The sequence below is a fragment of the Malaclemys terrapin genome, chromosome 12, assembly GCF_027887155.1.
Source record: "Malaclemys terrapin pileata isolate rMalTer1 chromosome 12, rMalTer1.hap1, whole genome shotgun sequence".
NCBI classification, from domain to species: domain Eukaryota; kingdom Metazoa; phylum Chordata; order Testudines; family Emydidae; genus Malaclemys; species Malaclemys terrapin.
Window position 1 is genome coordinate 35,932,238 of NC_071516.1, and position 19,493 is coordinate 35,951,730.

The 19,493-nt window shown below is 41.9% G+C and overlaps 1 protein-coding gene across 1 annotated transcript; it reads right to left on the bottom strand.

Moving 5' to 3' along the window:
* Positions 1–209: 209 nt before the first annotated feature.
* LOC128846736 (olfactory receptor 5V1-like) lies at positions 210–1,127 on the bottom strand. The gene has a single exon (XM_054045985.1). It carries the CDS (start codon positions 1,125–1,127, stop codon positions 210–212), a length of 918 nt encoding a protein of 305 aa, XP_053901960.1.
* Positions 1,128–19,493: the final 18,366 nt, after the last annotated feature.

The window sequence follows — 19,493 nt, forward strand, 5'->3', positions numbered from 1 at the left end:
GAGGAATCCCTCTTCATGGTTATCAAGTTGGCTATTGTTTGAGGAGGTACACTTATCTAGGCTATTGTTTTGCTTTCCCCTTAGCAATCCCTTTTGATCGAACTTCATGCATTCAGTCAGATACCACAACCACACTGAACAGGAAAACAGAGTTGCACATATAAAAGTAATACAGACATTTCCCCGGTTCATCACACATGTGACATCATCTATCCCAACAGTTTTCTCAAAGCCAGCTTCACATCCTTATTTTTCAGGCTGTAGATGATGGGGTTTAACATGGGCGTTAAGATGCTGTACTGCACGGACACTAGCTTGTCAAGAGCAAAAGAATATCCAGAGGCAGGTCTCATGTACCTGATGAATGCCGTCCCGCAGAACAACAGAACTATAGTGAGATGTGAGGCACAGGTGGAGAAGGCTCTGCGCCTGCCCTCCGAGGATCTGATCCCGAGGATGGTGGAGAGGATACAAATGTATGAAGTCAGGATGAGGAGGAGAGAGGCAAAGCCTAATGTCATACTGAAGCAGAGTATCACCATCTCGTTAGCAAAGGTGTCGGTGCAGGAGAGCTGCAGCAGAAGTGGCAGTTCGCAGCTGAAATGGTTAATTTCCTGGGGACTGCAGAAACTCAAGTCGGTAAGGTAAACTGTGTTGGACAAGGAATCCAGGAAACCAGATATCCATGCACCCAACACCATCTTCACACAGACCTGGTGGCTCATAGTGGTGCTGTATCTTAAAGGGTTGCATATGGCAGCATATCGATCATATGCCATCACTGAGAGGAGAAAAATCTCTGTCCCAACCATGAAAATAAAGAAGAATATCTGGGCAATGCAGCCACTGAGTGAAATCGTCTTCTGCTTTGCCAGGAAGTTCTCCAGCATCTTCGGAACGGTGACTGAAGAGTAACAGATATCAAGAAAGGATAGGTTGCTCAGGAAGAAATACATAGGGGTGTGGAGATGAGGATCAACCTTTATTACCAGAATGATCAATATGTTTCCCACCAGAGTGATTAGGTAAATAACTAAAAACACCAGGAAGAGTGGAATCTGGAGGTGTGAGTCATCTGAAAGTCCCAATAGGATAAACTCAGTCACTGTGGTTTGATTTTCCATCATCCTTTATTCGTAAAGGCCTTGACCTGTTAGAGCTAAGAAGGTAAGATAGTGAGTTTATTAAACAAAGCAGAATGCGGTAAAGCTAATGCATTAAATAGATCTATCTATCTATCTATTAATGTATGCTGGCTAGCATATACATATATATCATAATAATTGTATGTATTATCAGCTATATATATATACTATATATATAGTATGCATTAAGCACCAATAATATTAAGCACAAATATTGTAACAGTGATATAGCTTAATCTGTCATACACCATAATCCTGTTCACTTATGCTAAGTATCCCATAACACTTTGCATTTGCTGAAGTAAGCATTTGGCACAATAGGTAGGAGACTTATCAAAATAAGATACATTTGTTCTTTCTTAGTACAAGCTATGAAGGTACCTTCACTGACCAGTACCTGGAATGCTAGTATCCAAAACAAAGATAAGGAAGAAACAGAACTACAAGTTAGGGAACTGGAATGAACTGATGGGTTGGATTATAGTAATGTGTAAAGAAATGTGTTACTTGTAAAATCATATAAGTAATAACTGAAATGTGTAATCTTGGGAGAACACTTTCTGCGTAAGGCGAATGTAACATTGCTGCACGGGACTGCTCTTTGTAGACTGGTATCATATAAAAACTTTTCCCTGTACCATATTGATAAACAAGACTGACTTTGGTTATTTGGTCTCTTGAATATATTTCATAATGTACCAAAGTGTAGCCAAGCAATTGACGATCTATCTATCTATCTATCTATCTATCTATCTATCCAATAGTACCGTGCCCATAATGGTGGCATCCAAGTGTTTATTTATTTGCTAGTATTGGCTGACATTTTCGATGGAGCATAAACTGTCATTAACAACTATTTTTCTGAGATCTGTCAGTTCACCAGTTCTTAATCCATTTAATGTGTGCTTTATTGATATTGTATAGCGGTGAGTTTTCAATCAGAATGTCATGCAATACTAAAGAGAATGCCTTACAGATGTCTAAGTATATTGCATCTATGTAATTATCATTATCAGCCAAACTTTTACTTTTATGAAAAATGAGGTGTGTTTGACAAGACCTCTTTTTCATAAAAAACATGTTCACTAGCATTATTAGTATCCTTGTCCTTTAATTCATTTTTAAGTGTATCATGTATCACTTTTTCTATTATTTTTCCCAGGATTGATGTCAGGGTAACTGTAATTACCCGGGGCAGCCCTTGTGCCTTTTTTGAATATTGCCACAATATTAGCACTCTTCTACTCTTTTGGAATCATATGGTGTTGTGAGATTAAATATTGCTGGTAGATGTTCAGCTCCTACCAATGTAGGACCCTTATATGCTTATAGGTAAAACCGAAGCCCTGACTTTACACCCCCATGGCATCATTTACTGTACTTTCTACCAAAATGAACCAAGGTAAAGAACACATTTCCACATACCTGACGCTTGTAAATAATTTTTGATGTTCACAACTGTCTCTGGCATTCAGAGGCTCTCTCCACCTGACCCTGTATGTCTGATGAAAAATGGAGAATATTGTGTTAGTTATGCAATCTAGAAATATAGTGGCAAAGAGCTAGAGACTTAATTAGAAGGGATCTATATTAGGAAAGCCTTCTGATACCCAAAAGATTAATTATTTTTATTTATACTGTTAACTTATCAGGAAATATTCTGTTACTGTTGGGACACACCACATGAACTTTCTCACACTCCATAACCAGAAATTGCCTTTTTTCCCCACAAAGCATGGCCTTTCTGTTATTGCTGTTAAATATAAATAAACAGTGTACACCTAGGTTGTTACTTATTTCCCTGTTATTTTTATAGTATATTTTCTCCTTCAGATCTTCATAACTTTTCTTAAAGCAACTCTCCCTAAGGATTCTTTTGTATCTTCTACTCATCTCAAGTATTTCCCCCGCATTCTTACTTTCCTGAACTTTTGTTTTGTGTTTTGTAATACGGCGGTGTAGGGTCTGGTCTATTTCTGACTGATGTCAATCGACCTCTGGGGGAATTGGATTGAGAACTTGTGTCAGGTGAGGCTGCACTGAAGCAGCCTATGGGACCACGATTGGTACTGCAGCCACTTTCCTGCCTTAGTCCACAAGTTTTGGCCACTTGCTTGGAGCAGGATGAGCCGTGCCATAAGCTCAGCATCCATCTCTAAACAGACAACTCCCACCTGTTCATGCTCTCTGTATGTGTGTATATATATCTCCTCAATATATGTTCCATTCTATATGCATCCGAAGAAGTGGGCTGTAGTCCACGAAAGCTTATGCTCTAATAAATTTGTTAGTCTCTAAGGTGCCACAAGTACTCCTGTTCTTTTTGCGGATACAGACTAACACGGCTTCTACTCTAAAAAATAACAGAATTTGTCTCTCTGTGCTTTTAAATAAAGAAACAAAAACTCAAAGGCAAGCATTTAGTTGTCGGACAAGGTCCTGACCTGGCTGCCTGTCATATCCCAGTTGGTTAGTGTCACTTTCAGGTGTCTATATGGGTATATCAACACACACCATGACTGTAAACATCCCAGCCCAGGTCGATAGACTTGGATTATGGGGGCCAGTACTATTTCTCTAAAAATAGCTGTGTAGACAGTGCTCTTGACCTGGGCTAGGAGGCTCGCTTTTGTGGAGTGTGTCACCCTGTGTGCAGGGGACTGGACTAGAAGACCTCTGCCAATCTTACAATTCTATGATTCTACAACACACCTTGGACGACCAAGTCTTGTTGGTAGCCCCAAGTGGGTTTTGTTTGAGGCAGTAGTGTCAGAATGATAATACTTTGCTACAACCCTTAATGTGTCAGAGCATGTTTCCATCAATAGCATGCCACACCAGTAAACTGGTACCCCTTCACCTGGGATGAATTTCAGAAAAAGGCCTATTCACCACTTATGTCCTAATAAAACCATGTGGCCCAGAGACCATATCTTAGCCAATATATCACAATGTCTCCATCTCTCTCCATCTGCAAAACAGGGCTGGTATACTTATCTATGGGAAACACATCTCAGTTGCTGTGTTGGAACATGAACTAAAGTAGATTATTCATGTGTCTAGCCACTGGTAAAACCTGGTCAGACTTCTCTACCATTGGGAAGACCAATAAAATATAAAGAGATAAAGTCCATCACCTCATTCTGAGATCATTCACAGTGCTGCATTTCAAAACTCATAAACTGAAATGGGAGGTACTATGTTAGTCTTGGGTATTTTAATATTTCCCATTTCCAAGCAATGTAGTGAGGGTTGGATTTATCCCATCAGAATCATTTGGTCCAGAGTGTTATTGGAAAGAACCTAAGGGCTGCTAAATGGCCATAAGCCCCTCCGTAATGGTTGCATATTGAGGCCTTCTGAGATATATTGTCCTACTCCGTCAGTCGACAGTAGAATGCCCAGGTTACTGAAAGAGGCTTTTCTCCACACTGCTCTGGAGGCACCAGCCCAGAAAACAAAAGGCTTTGAGAAGTTAAGACATTTGAGAAGTCACTGCAAAAGGAGCAGACTTACTCTCCTTTGGGATATAAGCTGATCATGAACTAAATTCATGGACTGTTTGTTCAACATTTGAACGTTACTACCCATGTGTTCTCTTTGGACTTTAACCATTACATTGACTCCTGTGCTCATCTCTCTCTCACTCTCCGTTTTCCCTGTATTTTTTCTGGTGTGAAATTGATCTCCTCTAAAGCAGTGATTCTCAACCAGGGGTATGCATATCCCTGGGGATACACAGAGGTCTTCCAGGAGGTATATCAACTCATCTAGATATTTGCCTAATTTTACAACAGGCTACATAAAAAGCACTAGCGAAGTCAGTACAAACTAAAATTTCATGCAGACAATGACATGTTTATACTGCTCTATATACTATGCATTTAAATATATATACTATACATCTAAATTTATATTCCAATTGATTTATTTTATAATTATATGGTAAAATGAGAAAGGAAGCCATTTTTCAGTAACTGTGTGCTGTGACATTTTTGTATTTTATGTCTGATTTTGTAAACAAGTAGTTTTTAAGTGTAGTAAAACCTGGGGTGCGCCAGACAAACCAGACGCCTGAAAGAGTGAGAGACACTGCAGGAGTGGGTGCCCAATTTCCATTAATTTTTAAAAATCCCCCTTAGGTTCCTTTGAGAATCTCAGCCTAAATACTCCACAGTGGGACTAATTGTACTTTCAATGTGTCCATTGAGTCCAATGGACATACTCCTGGCTTATGCCAAGGTGAGTGAGAAGAGGATTGGGCTCATTGACTGCAATGGAGCTACTCCTAATTTATCCCAGACTAAGTGAGAGGAGAATTACCCCACTGATACCAAAGTAATGATTCCTGATTTATGCCTGTGCGAGTGAGAGGGGAATCAGCCCTATCATCGCCAGAGGAGTTACTCCTTATTTACACCTGGCTGAATGAGATGAGAACCAGGCCATCTGTGTTCCTTATTTAATGACAGCAATTTACAGCTGTGGGAAGTGAGGGCAAAATGAACCAGAGACTGTGCTCACAGTGATGATAGCTTTTTAAACACCCAAGGATCCTCATCCTTAGCTGTAGGCAACCAATTTACATCAGGTGAGGAGGTTGGGTTTCCAATTTTCAAAGATGTCAATGACTATGCAAGGCACAAGTCAGAGAAGAATCAGTCTCATCATCTTTAGCCTACATATATTGTCTACAGAGTCTAGTGTAACTAACCTCAGCTGCTTATATACGGACAATGTGGTCATCTGAGAGGATTGACAACTGTACCTTCAGCACCAACATCACAGACCCCTACCAATTGGTGGTTCACTAGCTTTGAGGAAATAGCAGAAGTTGGTAAAAAAACAGAGGTGGGAGGAAAGCAGCATTATGCAGACACTTGTGATTTTTCATGAAAAAATAAACCTTTTTTTGTTTGACAATAGAAAACCAAAGATTTTCAACTGAATTTTCAAAATGTACAGCCAAAAACCGCCACCAGTGATTTTATTATTCTTGTTTTTATTGCCTGAAATCTGTAGCTAATTATCTTAAATCCCATCCTCTTGCATATCCTATTCAGGCTGTACCAGAGATAAATGAATGTCTGCTCCAAAGCCTGTTGAAGTCAATAGAATGAGATAGAGGTGCAAAGAGATTCTAGGATTGGGCTGTCCAAAGGGAGCACTCCTTTTCAGCCACTGTAGTGAGAGAAATCAGCTGTTGGGTCCCTGGATGCTTTAAGCTTATAGAACCTGAATGGAGCCCAGGCACTGCCCCAATCTCGGGGGTCCCTTGGCACACTCTTAGGGCACAGACCCTTTGTCTAGCACCCTGTCCTGAGAGCTGGAGCCCCTGGGCTCAGTGCAGATCCTTCAACCCCCCCACCCCCGTAGCTTAAACACACCCTCTCCCAGAATCCCACCAAAGGGATGAGCCCTCTGGGTCACCATTTAACTATTTCAGGACACATGTGGAAACCGCAAAGCATATAACATACACAGAAATACCCTTCACTAGCTCACCCTTCCCTTGGGAGTCCTTAAGGGACCATATGGGTTCAGGAGGGTAGACAGGGTCCCCTGCCTCATCAAGCATGTACATGTGGGGATGCTTCTCCCTCCTCCTGAGCTGGAGGAAAATGATCCTGAAGAAGAGCAGTTCCTGCTCTTTTATAACATTTAGCCCCTTCTGCCAGGTCAGGTCCTGCTCCCCTTTCTCAGGTGATTTCAGGTCCTGTTCCCGGATAAACCAGTTCTCCTGGTTGGGAGCCAGTCTATTATTTAGAGGTATTCAATTTCAATGGGAGGGCAATTAACATCAGTGACCTTCCTTTGTTATCCAGGTGCCAGCACCCTTCTGGAACTCTAGTTCAAGATGGAGGTCAAAAGACAGTAGGAAGGTAAAGACCAGCTCTGCAATCGAAATGAAATTTGTGGTCTGACACAGACATATACAAAGTTCATAATCTCATCCAGAATTCATAAATTCTACAGACAGATTCCCCAAATTGTCACACAGGTGCTTGAACTTTACTCTTAGAACTGGTAAGTTATTAGTTCCCCTATACCAGAACACTCATCTCATCTAACTGCCAAACAGAGTGATATCACTTCAGGTTAGCTGTTCTCTCTCTAGTGCTTTCCCCTTTAGACCAATAATTATTTGTGCTCCCGTCGCTCCTGTTATTCTCCAGAAATAAATATGGCTGAGATTTACAAAGTCCCTACAGGAGCTCAATGCCCAGTTCTCATTTTAGTTATTGAAAATTGGACATCCACATCCCCCAGTGGCTTTGAGAATCCCACTCAATATTATTACTATCCTTTCACAGTCATGTACAATTCCCAGCCACTGAACTGCCAAGGGAAATTCCACTTTTTCATGCAGAGAATAAATAATGCTGCAGGAGAGAGATTCATTCTTTGCTAAGAGGCAAAATGCACCAATCAGGGTAGAAGAAACGGGAAATCATCTCAGACATGTACAAGTCCCTTTATTGAAGGATCCAAAGCAGAGGAAGGAGGTGTGAATAGAAGATGAGCTCTGACAATCGCGGTTCCGGAAACGTGAAGACGTGACATCAGGGAATCCAGCATGAAACACACCTGACTTAGAGGTAAATCAATTGACCAATACTTTTTGATTGTTTCCCTACATACCCCATCTGTCTGTTTCCATCTTTTGTCTGTCTTAAACTGAGGATATGTCTACACTAAAGCGGCTACAACAGCACAACTACAACACTGCAGCTGTGGCACTGTAGTACCATAAACACTTCCTACAACAGCAGAAGGGGTTTTCCATTGATGTAGCAAATCCGCCCCTTCAAGAGGCAGCCCAAGAATCTTCCATCAACCTAGCTGCACCTACAGTGGGGGTTATGTTGACCTAACTACATTGTACAGAGCATGACTTTTTTCACAGCCCTGTGTGAAGTCGCTAGGTTGACCAGTTTTTGGTGTAGACCAGGTTTTAGATTGCAAGCTTTTTGAGACAGGGACCATATTTTGTTCTCTGTTTGTATGGCACTTAGCACAATGGGGGTCCTGATCCAACACTAGGGCTCTTAGGCACTAGGATAACATAAAAAATAATGATAAAGATGGAGAGGTCTGGGAATATCAACTGCTGAGAAATCTACCTACCAAACTACTAGGTGCTCAGTAAATGATCAGCACCTCTCGGGATTTAGCCTATAGTGTTCTGTAATGGTTCTGACTGTTCTACCTCTTCTAGGTTTTAGAGTTTTAGATCTATCTATCTATCTATCTATTTAGGCTAGGATTTTTTTAAACATGACTTAGGGCATGGGGCACCTAGCTCCCATTAAAAACTCTAATTTATTTTTACATTTCTCTATCCTTATTATGCTAGCTGAGTGACATATCAGCTAGGTTTCATAAGGGATAACTGATAGACCTAAACTTTGGAGTTTGATATCCCTGCCAAAAAGGCCAATGAAAAACCGATAAAAACCAGTGCGCCATCAATTCTCCAATAGTAGAGATCAGAAAGAGCAGTAGGATTTTCCCAAGAGCCTAATGAATTCAGGCACCAACTCCCACTGAATTTCAGGTGGGATATTCAAAGGTGATCAGAATTAGACCAGTGTGGATTATTTTGAAAATCCCAGGCAAAATGTCTATGAGAAATATGAACAAATAGGAAATCCTGGGGGTGGAGGTGGGGGCTAGAACAAGTTTATTAACATTTCTACACTTGTTGAGGATTAAAATATAAACCACAGATGTGATCAAGAGAGGGAGACAGTTTCAGCTTCATTTCTGAATGTGCGTCTAGAAAGCTGTGCTTGGTCACATGGCAGAATAATGCTATTTGTTTATGAGCCTCAAAACACAATTGCAGATCAATTCCCAATTCTACCAACCTTACCCATCTCAACAGATTTAGGCTATTTCAGATCAAGCGGGGAAATTAATTCCAGCAATGTATGTCCCCTATGGAGAATACTCTTCCAGCAGCTTCTTCTGTATTATATTGAGGAGGTGGTGGCATGAGGCTCTCCACTGACTGTGGTTGTATCAATATGGGGCAGAGAAACAGTCTCAAGTATATATGTCTTACTTGTGGACAGTATAGGAGTAGAGCAAACATCTTAAATTCTACCCAGAAAACTCAATGATGGAACACATGTACCTTCTCCTTTCACTGGGGGTGGCAGGTGGTATCAGATCTGCATGCTCCATTTCATTTAGGGCTTTAGAGGTTAGAATAAATTCTATCCAAAAGTTAAGCAACAGGCAATGTACATAACAGAGAATGGCTGACCTATACCTTCTCCTCTCTTCATGGCACTATTTATACAATGAAAAACTATGCTTTCAAAATTCTTATTAGCTTTATTTAATTAATTGAGCTAAGGTGACTGTGAAGATCTTAAGCTCTGACTACATTAAGTGTCTCAGGGTGTTTCAGATCAGAATAGCTGACTCAATTTAGCCAGCTTTTTAAAAAATGGGAGTTTTTTACATCATTGTCACAATCATAGAATATTAGGGTTGGAGAGACCTCAGGAGGTCATCTAGTCCAACTCCCTGCTCAAAGCAGGACCAAAACCAACTAAATCATCCCAGCCAGGACTTTGTCAAGCCGGGCTTTAAAATCCTCAAAGGATGGTGATTCTACCACCTCCCTAGGTAACCCATTCCAGTGCTTCACCACCCTCCTAGGGAAATAGTGTTTCCTAATATCCAACCTAGACCTCCCCCACTGCAACTTGAGACCATTGCTCCTTGTTCTGTCATCTGTCACCAGTGAGAACAGCTGAGCTCCATCCTCTTTGGAACCCCTCTTCAGGTAGTTGAAGGCTGCTTTCAAATCCCTCCTCACTCTCCTCCTCTGCAGACTAAATAACCCCAGTTCTCTCAGCCTCTCCTCGTAAGACATGTGTCCCAGCCCCCTAATCATTTTCGTTGCTCTCCGCAGGACTCTCTCTAATTTGTCCACATCCCTTCTGTAGTGGGGGGCCCAGAACTGGACACAATACTCCAGATATGGTCTCACCAGTGCAGCATAGAGGGGAATAATCACGTCCCTCGATCTGCTGACAATGCTCCTACTAATACAGCCCAATATGCCGTTGGCCTTCTTGGCAACAAGGGCACACTGTTGACTCATATCCAGCTTCTCATCTACTGTAAGCCCTAGGTCCTCTTCTGCAGAACTGCTGCTTAGCCAGTTGGTCCCCAGCCTGTAGTAGTGCATGGGATTCTTCCTTCCCAAGTACAGGACTCTGCACTTGTCCTTATTGAACCTCATCAGATTTCTTTTGGCCCAATCCTCCAATTTATCTAGGTCACTCTGTACCCTATTCCTACCCTCCAGCATATCTGCCTCTCCCCCCCAGCTTAGTGTCATCTGCGAACTTGCTAAGGGTGCAATCCATCATACCCAAAGCGTGCCTCCACTTTTCATACCAGTGACCTATCCCTGAAGAGACAGTGCTGTAGGCAATGGGAGCGAGAAAAAAGAAAGTGCTATGTGCTCCTAGCAAGAATTAGGCAGAGGAGAGTTGTCAGGGTCACTTATATTGGGTTATGTAAATACAGGTTTCATTCCAACAACATGCCTATTTTAGGAAGTTGGGTAACAAATTGTGGGCAACCCCTTTTCTGAGGTCAAATTTTTCTCCAAATACCCTAACATTTAATATAAAAGAAACAGAAAAAAAAAAAACTGTATCAGGAATACCTGACAGAGAATACTTGATCTTGAAGGGTTTTTATAGATCCCTAGAGTCTAAGGCCAGAAGGTATCATGACCTCCTATATTACACAGGCCATAGAAATCTCCCAAAATGATCCCTGTTTGAACTACATCAGATCTTTAAAACAAACAAACAAACAAACAAAAAAACAAAACAAAAAAAACCACACTTTTGATATAAAATTGCCAATGATGGAAAAGTCAATCCTCGCCAAATATTAGGGCCTGGCTCAGTGATATGGCTGCCCTCGCAGCTAATGAATGAAAAGGAAATGTCCTAAAAATTCAAAGCAATTTGGGCTGACTTTTTTTTTTCCCTAAGATCTGTTCCAGGATTTATTTTGGAGAAGTTCTAGGGTCTGTGTTATCCAGGAGTCAGGCTAGAATAAATGATCACAATTGTCCCTTCTGGCTTTGGAATCTATATATCTATGAATACATAAAATACATAAAACCAAAGTTCAGATGTCTGCACCATCAGAGTGACTAGAGAATTATCCTTCTCAGTCCAGCTTCTTGAGCCAGCCATTGGGCTAGTAACCCACAATGGAAGCTTTTGAACAACTTGGAATTAAAATTTTAACATTATATTAAAATACAAAAGTTTTGCTTCCTTGTCTTTTGTTTCAGAGTTTGTTTTATTCCTGCTAGATGCAAAACATAACAAATATTGAATCTGGAAACCAAATGACCATCACAGAATTCATTCTCCTGGGATTTGGGATTCTCCCTGAAGTGCAGATTCTTCTCTTCCTGGTGTTTCTAGTGATCTACATTGTGACCATGGCCGGGAACATCCTCATCGTTGCGCTAGTTGTGGCTGATGGGCACCTTCATACCCCCATGTACTTCTTCCTGGGGAACTTGTCCTGTTTGGAGACCTGCTAGACCTCCACCATCCTGCCCAGGCTGCTGGCCAGTCTCCTGACAGGGGACAGAACCATTTCTGTTAACAGCTGTTTAGTTTAGTTCAGTTCAATTTGTTTAGCTGTCTTGTGTCTACAGAATGTTATCTCTTAGCCTTGGTGTCTTATGATCGGTATTTTGCAATATGCAAACCACTGTGTTATTCAACCCTCATGAATTTTTTTTTTTTTTTTTTTTTTTTAATGGAGATATCCCATCTCCTAGAACTGGAAGGGACCTTGAAAGGTCATCGAGTCCAGCCCCCTGCCTTCACTAGCAGGACCAAGTACTGATTTTGCCCCAGATCCCCAAGTGGCCCCCTCAAGGATTGAACTCACAACCCTGGGTTTAGCAGGCCAATGCTCAAACCACTGAGCTATCCCTCCCCCCCAATTTCAAGTTCTGCACTGAGCTAGCAACTGGGTCATGGATAGGTGGCTTTCTGGTTAGCTCTGTGACAACATATTTGATATCACAGCTAACTTTTTGTGGCCCCAATGAAATGGACCAGTTCTTTTGTGATCTCACCCCAATGATTAAACTGTCCTGCACTGACACACATCTGTTAGAACTTGTAACCCTCATCTTCTCCTCTGTGTTTTCACTGCCCCCATTTCTACTAACCCTGACATCCTATATTTGTATCATCGCTGCCATCCTCAGAATCCCTTCCACCACTGGGAGGCAAAAAGCCTTTTCCACCTGCTCCCCCCACCTCATCGTGGTGACAATTTTCTATGGGACTCTCATAATTGTGTATCTGCTACCAAACAGAATGAGAGATCTAAACAAAATATTCTCTGTCATCTACACAGTCCTGACTCCTCTGGTCAATCCGTTCATCTACAGCCTGAGAAACAAAGAGGTCAATGAGGCCCTGAGACAAGCTGTCAGGAAATTTCTGTCTTTCACAAGAATGCAGATAAACTAACGTCTTTTTAGATATAGATATATAGAGATAGATATAGATAGAATGAAATAGAGACAATCTGAGCTAATGATACATAGTTGAGAATCCTCATGTGAATTCACATGAGTATGACTTCCAAGGTTAGACCATTTCTTTATCAGAAAGCACACATTAGGTGCTCCCTACTTCTGGGCATCTGATACAATATTAGTGCAAAATGAGGACAGAGGGTCAAATCCCACAGAATGTAAGAGAGAGAGATCGAGATCCTGAAGCACTGTGCCTGATATAAGATATGAGGCTTGAACCATAATCAGAAAAGTTAGGCTATGCAGTAAACTAAACTCAGGCCATGTAGGAAATCAGATGCTTACAAGTTCACTGTCCGAAACATGACCTTGGCAAGGGCACTGCTAAAACACAGGAACTCCTAAGAAGCAACAGATACTGTGTGTGTGTGTGTGTGTGTGTGTGTGTGTGAACACACTTCAAAAGATTAATCCAGATATATCCTGACCTAACATCAGATAAGAGGGCTTGACAGAAGTAATGGATAGGGATGTTTTGTCCAAGACACCTGGAGCAAGGTACAAGGAGAGGTAACAAGCTGAGGGTGAACAAACATGTGAGGTGGTACATATGTTGTTCGTCTCAGTCTATAAATGATGGGGTACCTCTCTTTAACCCTTTGTGAAGCCAAGGGGACAGCAGACCATTCCCGCTGCTGACTAAGCTGCTCCTTGCCATGGGGCACTCATGTGTTAGCACACCTGTAGCTTCTATGGGAAGCTAGGGCTGTGCCATGAGGACAATAAACCTGATTGAGTGCCTTTGCCACTGAACCGTGCCTATGGTCTTTCTTTGTGAGTAACATCGAGGTCTGATGAATTAGCTTGCTGAACTGTCTGCTAGTAGAAAGAACAGGAGTACTTGTGGCACCTTAGAGACTAACAAATTTATTAGAGCATAAGCTTTCGTGGACTACAGCCCACTTCTTCGGATGCATATAGAATGGAACATATAATGAGGAGATATATATACACACATACAGAGAGCATGAACAGGTGGGAGTTGTCTTACCAACTCTGAGAGGCCAATTAAGTAAGAGAAAAAAAACTTTTGAAGTGATAATCAAGCTAGCCCAGTACAGACAGTTAAGTAGTGTGAGAATACTTACAAGGGGAGATAGATTCAATGTTTGTAACAGCTCAGCCATTCCCAGTCCTTATTCAATCCTTTGTTGATTGTGTCTAGTTTGCATATCAATTCCAGCTCAGCAGTCTCTCGTTGGAGTCTGTTTTTGAAGTTTTTCTGTTGTAATATAGCCACCCGCAGGTCTGTCATTGAATGACCAGACAGGTTAAAGTGTTCTCCCACTCGTTTTTGAGTATTATGATTCCTGATGTCAGATTTGTGTCCATTAATTCTTTTGCGGAGAGACTGTCGGGTTTGGCCAATGTACATGGCAGAGGGGCATTGCTGGCACATGATGGCATATATCACATTGGTAGATGTGCAGGTGAACGAGCCCCTGATGGTATGGCTGATGTGATTAGGTCCTATGATGATGTCACTTGAATAGATATGTGGACAGAGTTGGCCTCGGGCTTTGTTGCAAGGATAGGTTCCTGGGTCAGTGGTTTTGTTCAGTGATGTGTGGTTGCTGGTGAGTATTTGCTTTAGGTTGGGGGATTGTCTGTAAGCGAGGACAGGTCTGTCTCCCAAGATCTGTGAGAGTAAAGGATCATCTTTCAGGATAGGTTGTAGATCTCTGATGATGCGCTGGAGAGGTTTTAGTTGGGGGCTGAAGGTGACAGCTAGTGGTGTTCTGTTATTTTCTTTGTTGGGCCTGTCTTGTAGGAGGTGACTTCTGGGTACTCGTCTGGCTCTGTCAATCTGTTTTTTCACTTCAGCAGGTGGGTATTGTAGTTTTAAGAATGCTTGATAGAGATCTTGTAGGTGCTTGTCTCTATCCGAGGGATTGGAGCAAATGCGGTTATATCTTAGAGCTTGGCTGTAGACAATGGATCGTGTGGTGTGTCCTGGATGGAAGCTGGAGGCATGTAGGTAAGTGTAGCGGTCAATAGGTTTCCGGTATAGGGTGGTATTTATGTGACCATCACTTATTAGCACAGGTCCAGGAAATGGACCGCTTGTGTGGATTGATCTAGGCTGAGGTTGATGGTGGGATGGAAATTATTGAAATCATGGTGAAATTCCTGAAGGGCTTCTTTTCCATGGGCCCAGATGATGAAGATGTCATCAATGTAGCGCAAGTAGAGTAGGGGCATTAGGGGACGAGAGCTAAGGAAGCGTTGTTCTAAGTCAGCCATAAAAATGTTGGCATATTGTGGGGCCATGCGGGTACCCATAGCAGTGCCGCTTACTTGAAGGTATATATTGTCCCTAAATGTGAAATAGTTGTGGGTGAGGACAAAATCACAAAGTTCAGCCACCAGGTTAGCTGTGACATTATCAGGGATACTGTTCCTGATAGCTTGTAGTCCATCTTTGTGTGGAATATTGGTGTAGAGGGCTTCTACGTCCATAGTGGCCAGGATGGTGTTTTCTGGAAAATCACCGATGGATTGTAGTTTCCTCAGGAAGTCAGTGGTGTCTCGAAGATAGCTGGGAGTGCTGGTAGCGTAGGGTCTGAGGAGAGAGTCCACATAACCAGACAAGCCTGATGTTAGGGTGCCAATGCCCGAGATGATGGGGCGTCCAGGATTTCCAGGTTTATGGATCTTGGGTAGCAAATAGAATACCCCTGGTCGGGTAACATGTCTGCTAGTGTTGCTCACATAAGAGCTCTAAGAACAGTAATGACATTTCAGCAGCAATAACATCTTTCAGCACTTAACAATGATAACCATATTGGTTATCTTTCCCTCTGCAAACAATGGGAATAACAGGTACTCAGCAACTGCTCAGCACCACACAGGATTGGAGGTTTAAGGTTCTCACAGCTGTAGCCCTCCCATCTCTGTGATTTGGCACAATTACAAATACATGAGCATTTTGAAACACACCATATTTCCTTTTACAATTAGCTACCAGTGAAACATTTTCTCTCCAAGAGAGTGTGTGTGATACAGTTCTGATCACCTCATCTCAGAAAAGATATATTAAAATTAAAGAAAGATCAGAGAAGGGGAACAAAAATGATAAGGGGTATGGAACAGCTTCCATATGAGGAGAGATTAAAAAGATTGAAACTGTTCATCTTGGAGATGAGACGACTAAAGGGGGATATGACAGAGGTCTATAAAATCAGGAACGGTGTGGAGAAAGTGATTAAGGAAGTGTTATTTAACTCTTTACATAACTCATGAATCAACGGTCATCTGATGAAACTAATTGGCAGCAGGTTAAAAAAAAAGGACGGAAGTACTTCTTCAGACAACACACTGTCAATATGTGGAGCTCATTGCCAGGGGAAGTTGTGAAGGCCCAAAATATAACAGGGTTCAAAAGAGAATTAGATAAGTTCATGGAGGGTAGGTCCATCAATGGCCATTAGCCAAGATGGTCAGACACTCAGGTCTCATGTTCTGGGTCTCCCTAAACCTCTGACTGCCAGAGGTTGGGATTGGGCAACATGAGATGGATCACTCGGTAGTTGCCCTGTTCTTTTCATTCCTTCTGGGGCATCTGGTGGGGGCCACTGTTGGAGGACGGGATACTGGGCTTTATGGACCATTGGTCTGACCCACTATGGCCGTTCTTATGCACTTAGTACTCGAGGGACGATAAATAGAATATAATAAGCTGCTTCTCATGCACATTGACTCTCACTGCAGGGAACTTCTCTGTCACTGTGTCAGAGAATGGGAGAAACTAGTCTCACCCTGACCACCATGGCACGTTGCCCAGACAGGTCTGTGGAATGAAGTGAAATGTTTCATCCATTCTAGAGAGCCCTGGGAAGTATTATACATGAGACTTGTATAAAGTGGAAGAAGATGAATAAGAAATCTGAATAGAGAAAAGGGACAAATCTCATAATATAATATAAGTGAGCTGGGATTTTCCAAGGAGCCTACGTACCCAACTCTTACAAAACTCAGCCCTTGTTAAAAACTTGAATTTTCTCATGAGAAATTTTAAGTGAATTATGTTCACCAGTTTTTGTCCAGATCCAGAGAGTGGGATATTAAGGAAGCTTTATAAGAAGAAAGAGCAATAAAAGATGCAGAAGATATGCCAAGACATCAAGACACAGTTGAAAGCAGTCTCCAGTAGAAGAGTGGAGATACCATGATGTTAGGCATTTTTCAGTATCATACAAAATATCAATACAGAATATCAAGAAGAGAAGACACAGTCCAGTATGGACTGCCATTGTGTCTGAATGATTCCATATTATTCCTAGGAGAGAGAACTTCAATGAATACATAATCCTGTGGTACACAAGAATGAATTGAAAGAGATGATATCTTAAATTTGGATCAGGTATAATAATAAATATATGTTACTCCAAGATGTAAGAATATTTAGACACGTGTGCCTGTGACACCAGCACTGACTAAGCCAAATTGGCACAGCCTGAATTAATTCAAAAGGATATATGATAAAAATAAAAATAATAAAAAACTTAGTAACAAAAGTTCAGCACAGAACAACAGCTGAGATTTTCAAAGCCACCCAGGTAATTGGATGCACAGTTCTGATTACTCCTGCATGGTAAGTAGCAGAAACTCCAGAAATACTTATATAGACATTGAGGCCACCTTCAGTGGATTCTTAGACAATCCTTAACTGGCAAGTCCTCGGTTTGAATCACAGCCCCCAGCATAAGGCAGTCCACAGGAAAACTATAACAATAGTCTGCAAGGTAAATAAGTAAAGAAAAAGTAAGGAAAGTAAATAAGGAAGTGTTATCTACTCCTTCTCATAACATAAGAACTAGGGGTCACCAAATGAAATTAATAGGCAGCAGGTTTAAAACAAACAAAAGGAAGTATTTTTTCACACAATGCACAGTCAACCTGTGGAATTTCTTGCCAGAGGATGTTGTGAAGGCCAAGACTATAAGAGAGTTCAAAAAAGAACTAGATAAGTTCATGGAGGATAGGTCTATCAATGGCTATTAGTAGAGTGACTAGACAGCAAATGTGAAAAATCGGGACAGTGGTTAGGGGGGTAATAGGAGCCTATATAAGAAAAAGACCCAAAAATTGGAACTGTCCCTATAAAATCGGGACATCTGGTCACCCAAGCTTGATGGACAGGGATAGTGTCTCTAGCCTCTGTTTGCCAGAAGCTGGGAATGGGCATCAGGGGATGGATCATTTGATAATTGCCCTGTTCTGTGCATTCCCTCTGGGGCACCTGGCATTGGCCACTGTCAAAAGACAGGATACTGGGCTAGATGGACCTTTTTTCTGACCCAGTATGACCATTCTTATGTAGTTTCAAAGAGGACAGGATCCATTGTTCTTCATGTCCACTGAGGTTAGGACAAGGAGGAATTGGTTTTATTTGCATCTAGACAGTTTCAGGTTAGATATTAAGAAAAAAATTCTAACTATAAGAATAGTTAAGCACTGGAACAGGTCACCTAAGGAGGCTGTGAGATCCCCGTCACTGGAGATATTTTAAGAACAGGTTGGACAAACAGCGGTAGACTTGATCTAAGTTTAGTTAGTCTTGCCTCAGCACAGGGAGCTGGACTAGATGACATCCTGAGATCTCATCCAGCACTACATTTCTGGGATTCTGTGTCTATTTATATCTGTGAATTTGTTTGTGGCAGACCGTTGTGCTTATATGTTGATAACTAAGGCCACAATTTTCAAAGGAAGTGATGGGCCAGATTTTTTAAAGCTATTTAGGCACCTGGTGGGATTTTCAAACATCTAAGTGTCTAACACACATTGAAATAATTTGGACCTTAGTGATTTTGGATGCCTCCATTTTCAGTTGTCTAATCTGTGCTGCCTTTAAGGGGGCTGATTTTCAGAAAGTACTGAGCACCAGCCACTGAAAAATTATGTCCCTTTACAGTGACTTAAATTGGGCCACTCTAATCTTTTAGGCAGCTTTGAAAAATCTTACTCAGAGGGGGAGATTTTTCAAAGGCACAAGGGATAGCTAGGCATCCAGCTCCCATTTCAAAGACAGCTCATGTCTTTACAAATCCTCCCCCTTCCCCAGTGCCAACTCTGAATGCCATATTAAATATGTTGGCTGGGCTTCTGCTCATCTGGGCAGCCCCATATTCTACACTTCCCATCCCTCCCTTATGTCTGCCAGGCCTCTGCATCCCAAGGCAAATCCACAGTTCCTGGGAACTCAGTATAACTTGACTAAGTGTGAGAGTCAGGTCTCGTCTAAATGAACACTTAGTTTGCCACAAGCTGGGGTGTTCTACCGTGCACAAAATATCTAAGTGGATGCTGCTGTCGTGCAATAATAGTTCCCAAGTGCACTTTCAGTTACTCCCGCTGCAAAGCAGGCTAGATCAAAGCACACTGGGGGAACTGTTAGCATGTGGCAGCAATGTCCAGACATACTCTGGGTACACAGCAGTCTAGTGTGGGGTAGGTTTACACCCCATCACTAAGTGTCCACGTAGATAAGCCCTTAGTGACGGTCTGAAAGTCTTGGGGCTTGCATGCTTTATGGCACAGGCGGGAGAGGGATATTAATTAGGTAAGGAGGTGAGAATAGGGGGTGGCCCCGGACAGGAAGGACATAGAAAGTGAGCAAAAGAGAAACAGACACTCTAGAAAGAAAAAAAGTGTAGTAAAGCAGACTCACCTCCTGCTAGTAATCCTCAGGAATTAGCTCTTCAACCCACAAGTGCCCTCTGCAGGCCGGT

What these genes read in the sequence shown, in the direction of transcription:
- LOC128846736 (XM_054045985.1), bottom strand. Translation starts at nt 1,127, where the DNA reads ATGATGGAAAATCAAACCACAGTGACTGAGTTTATCCTATTGGGACTT.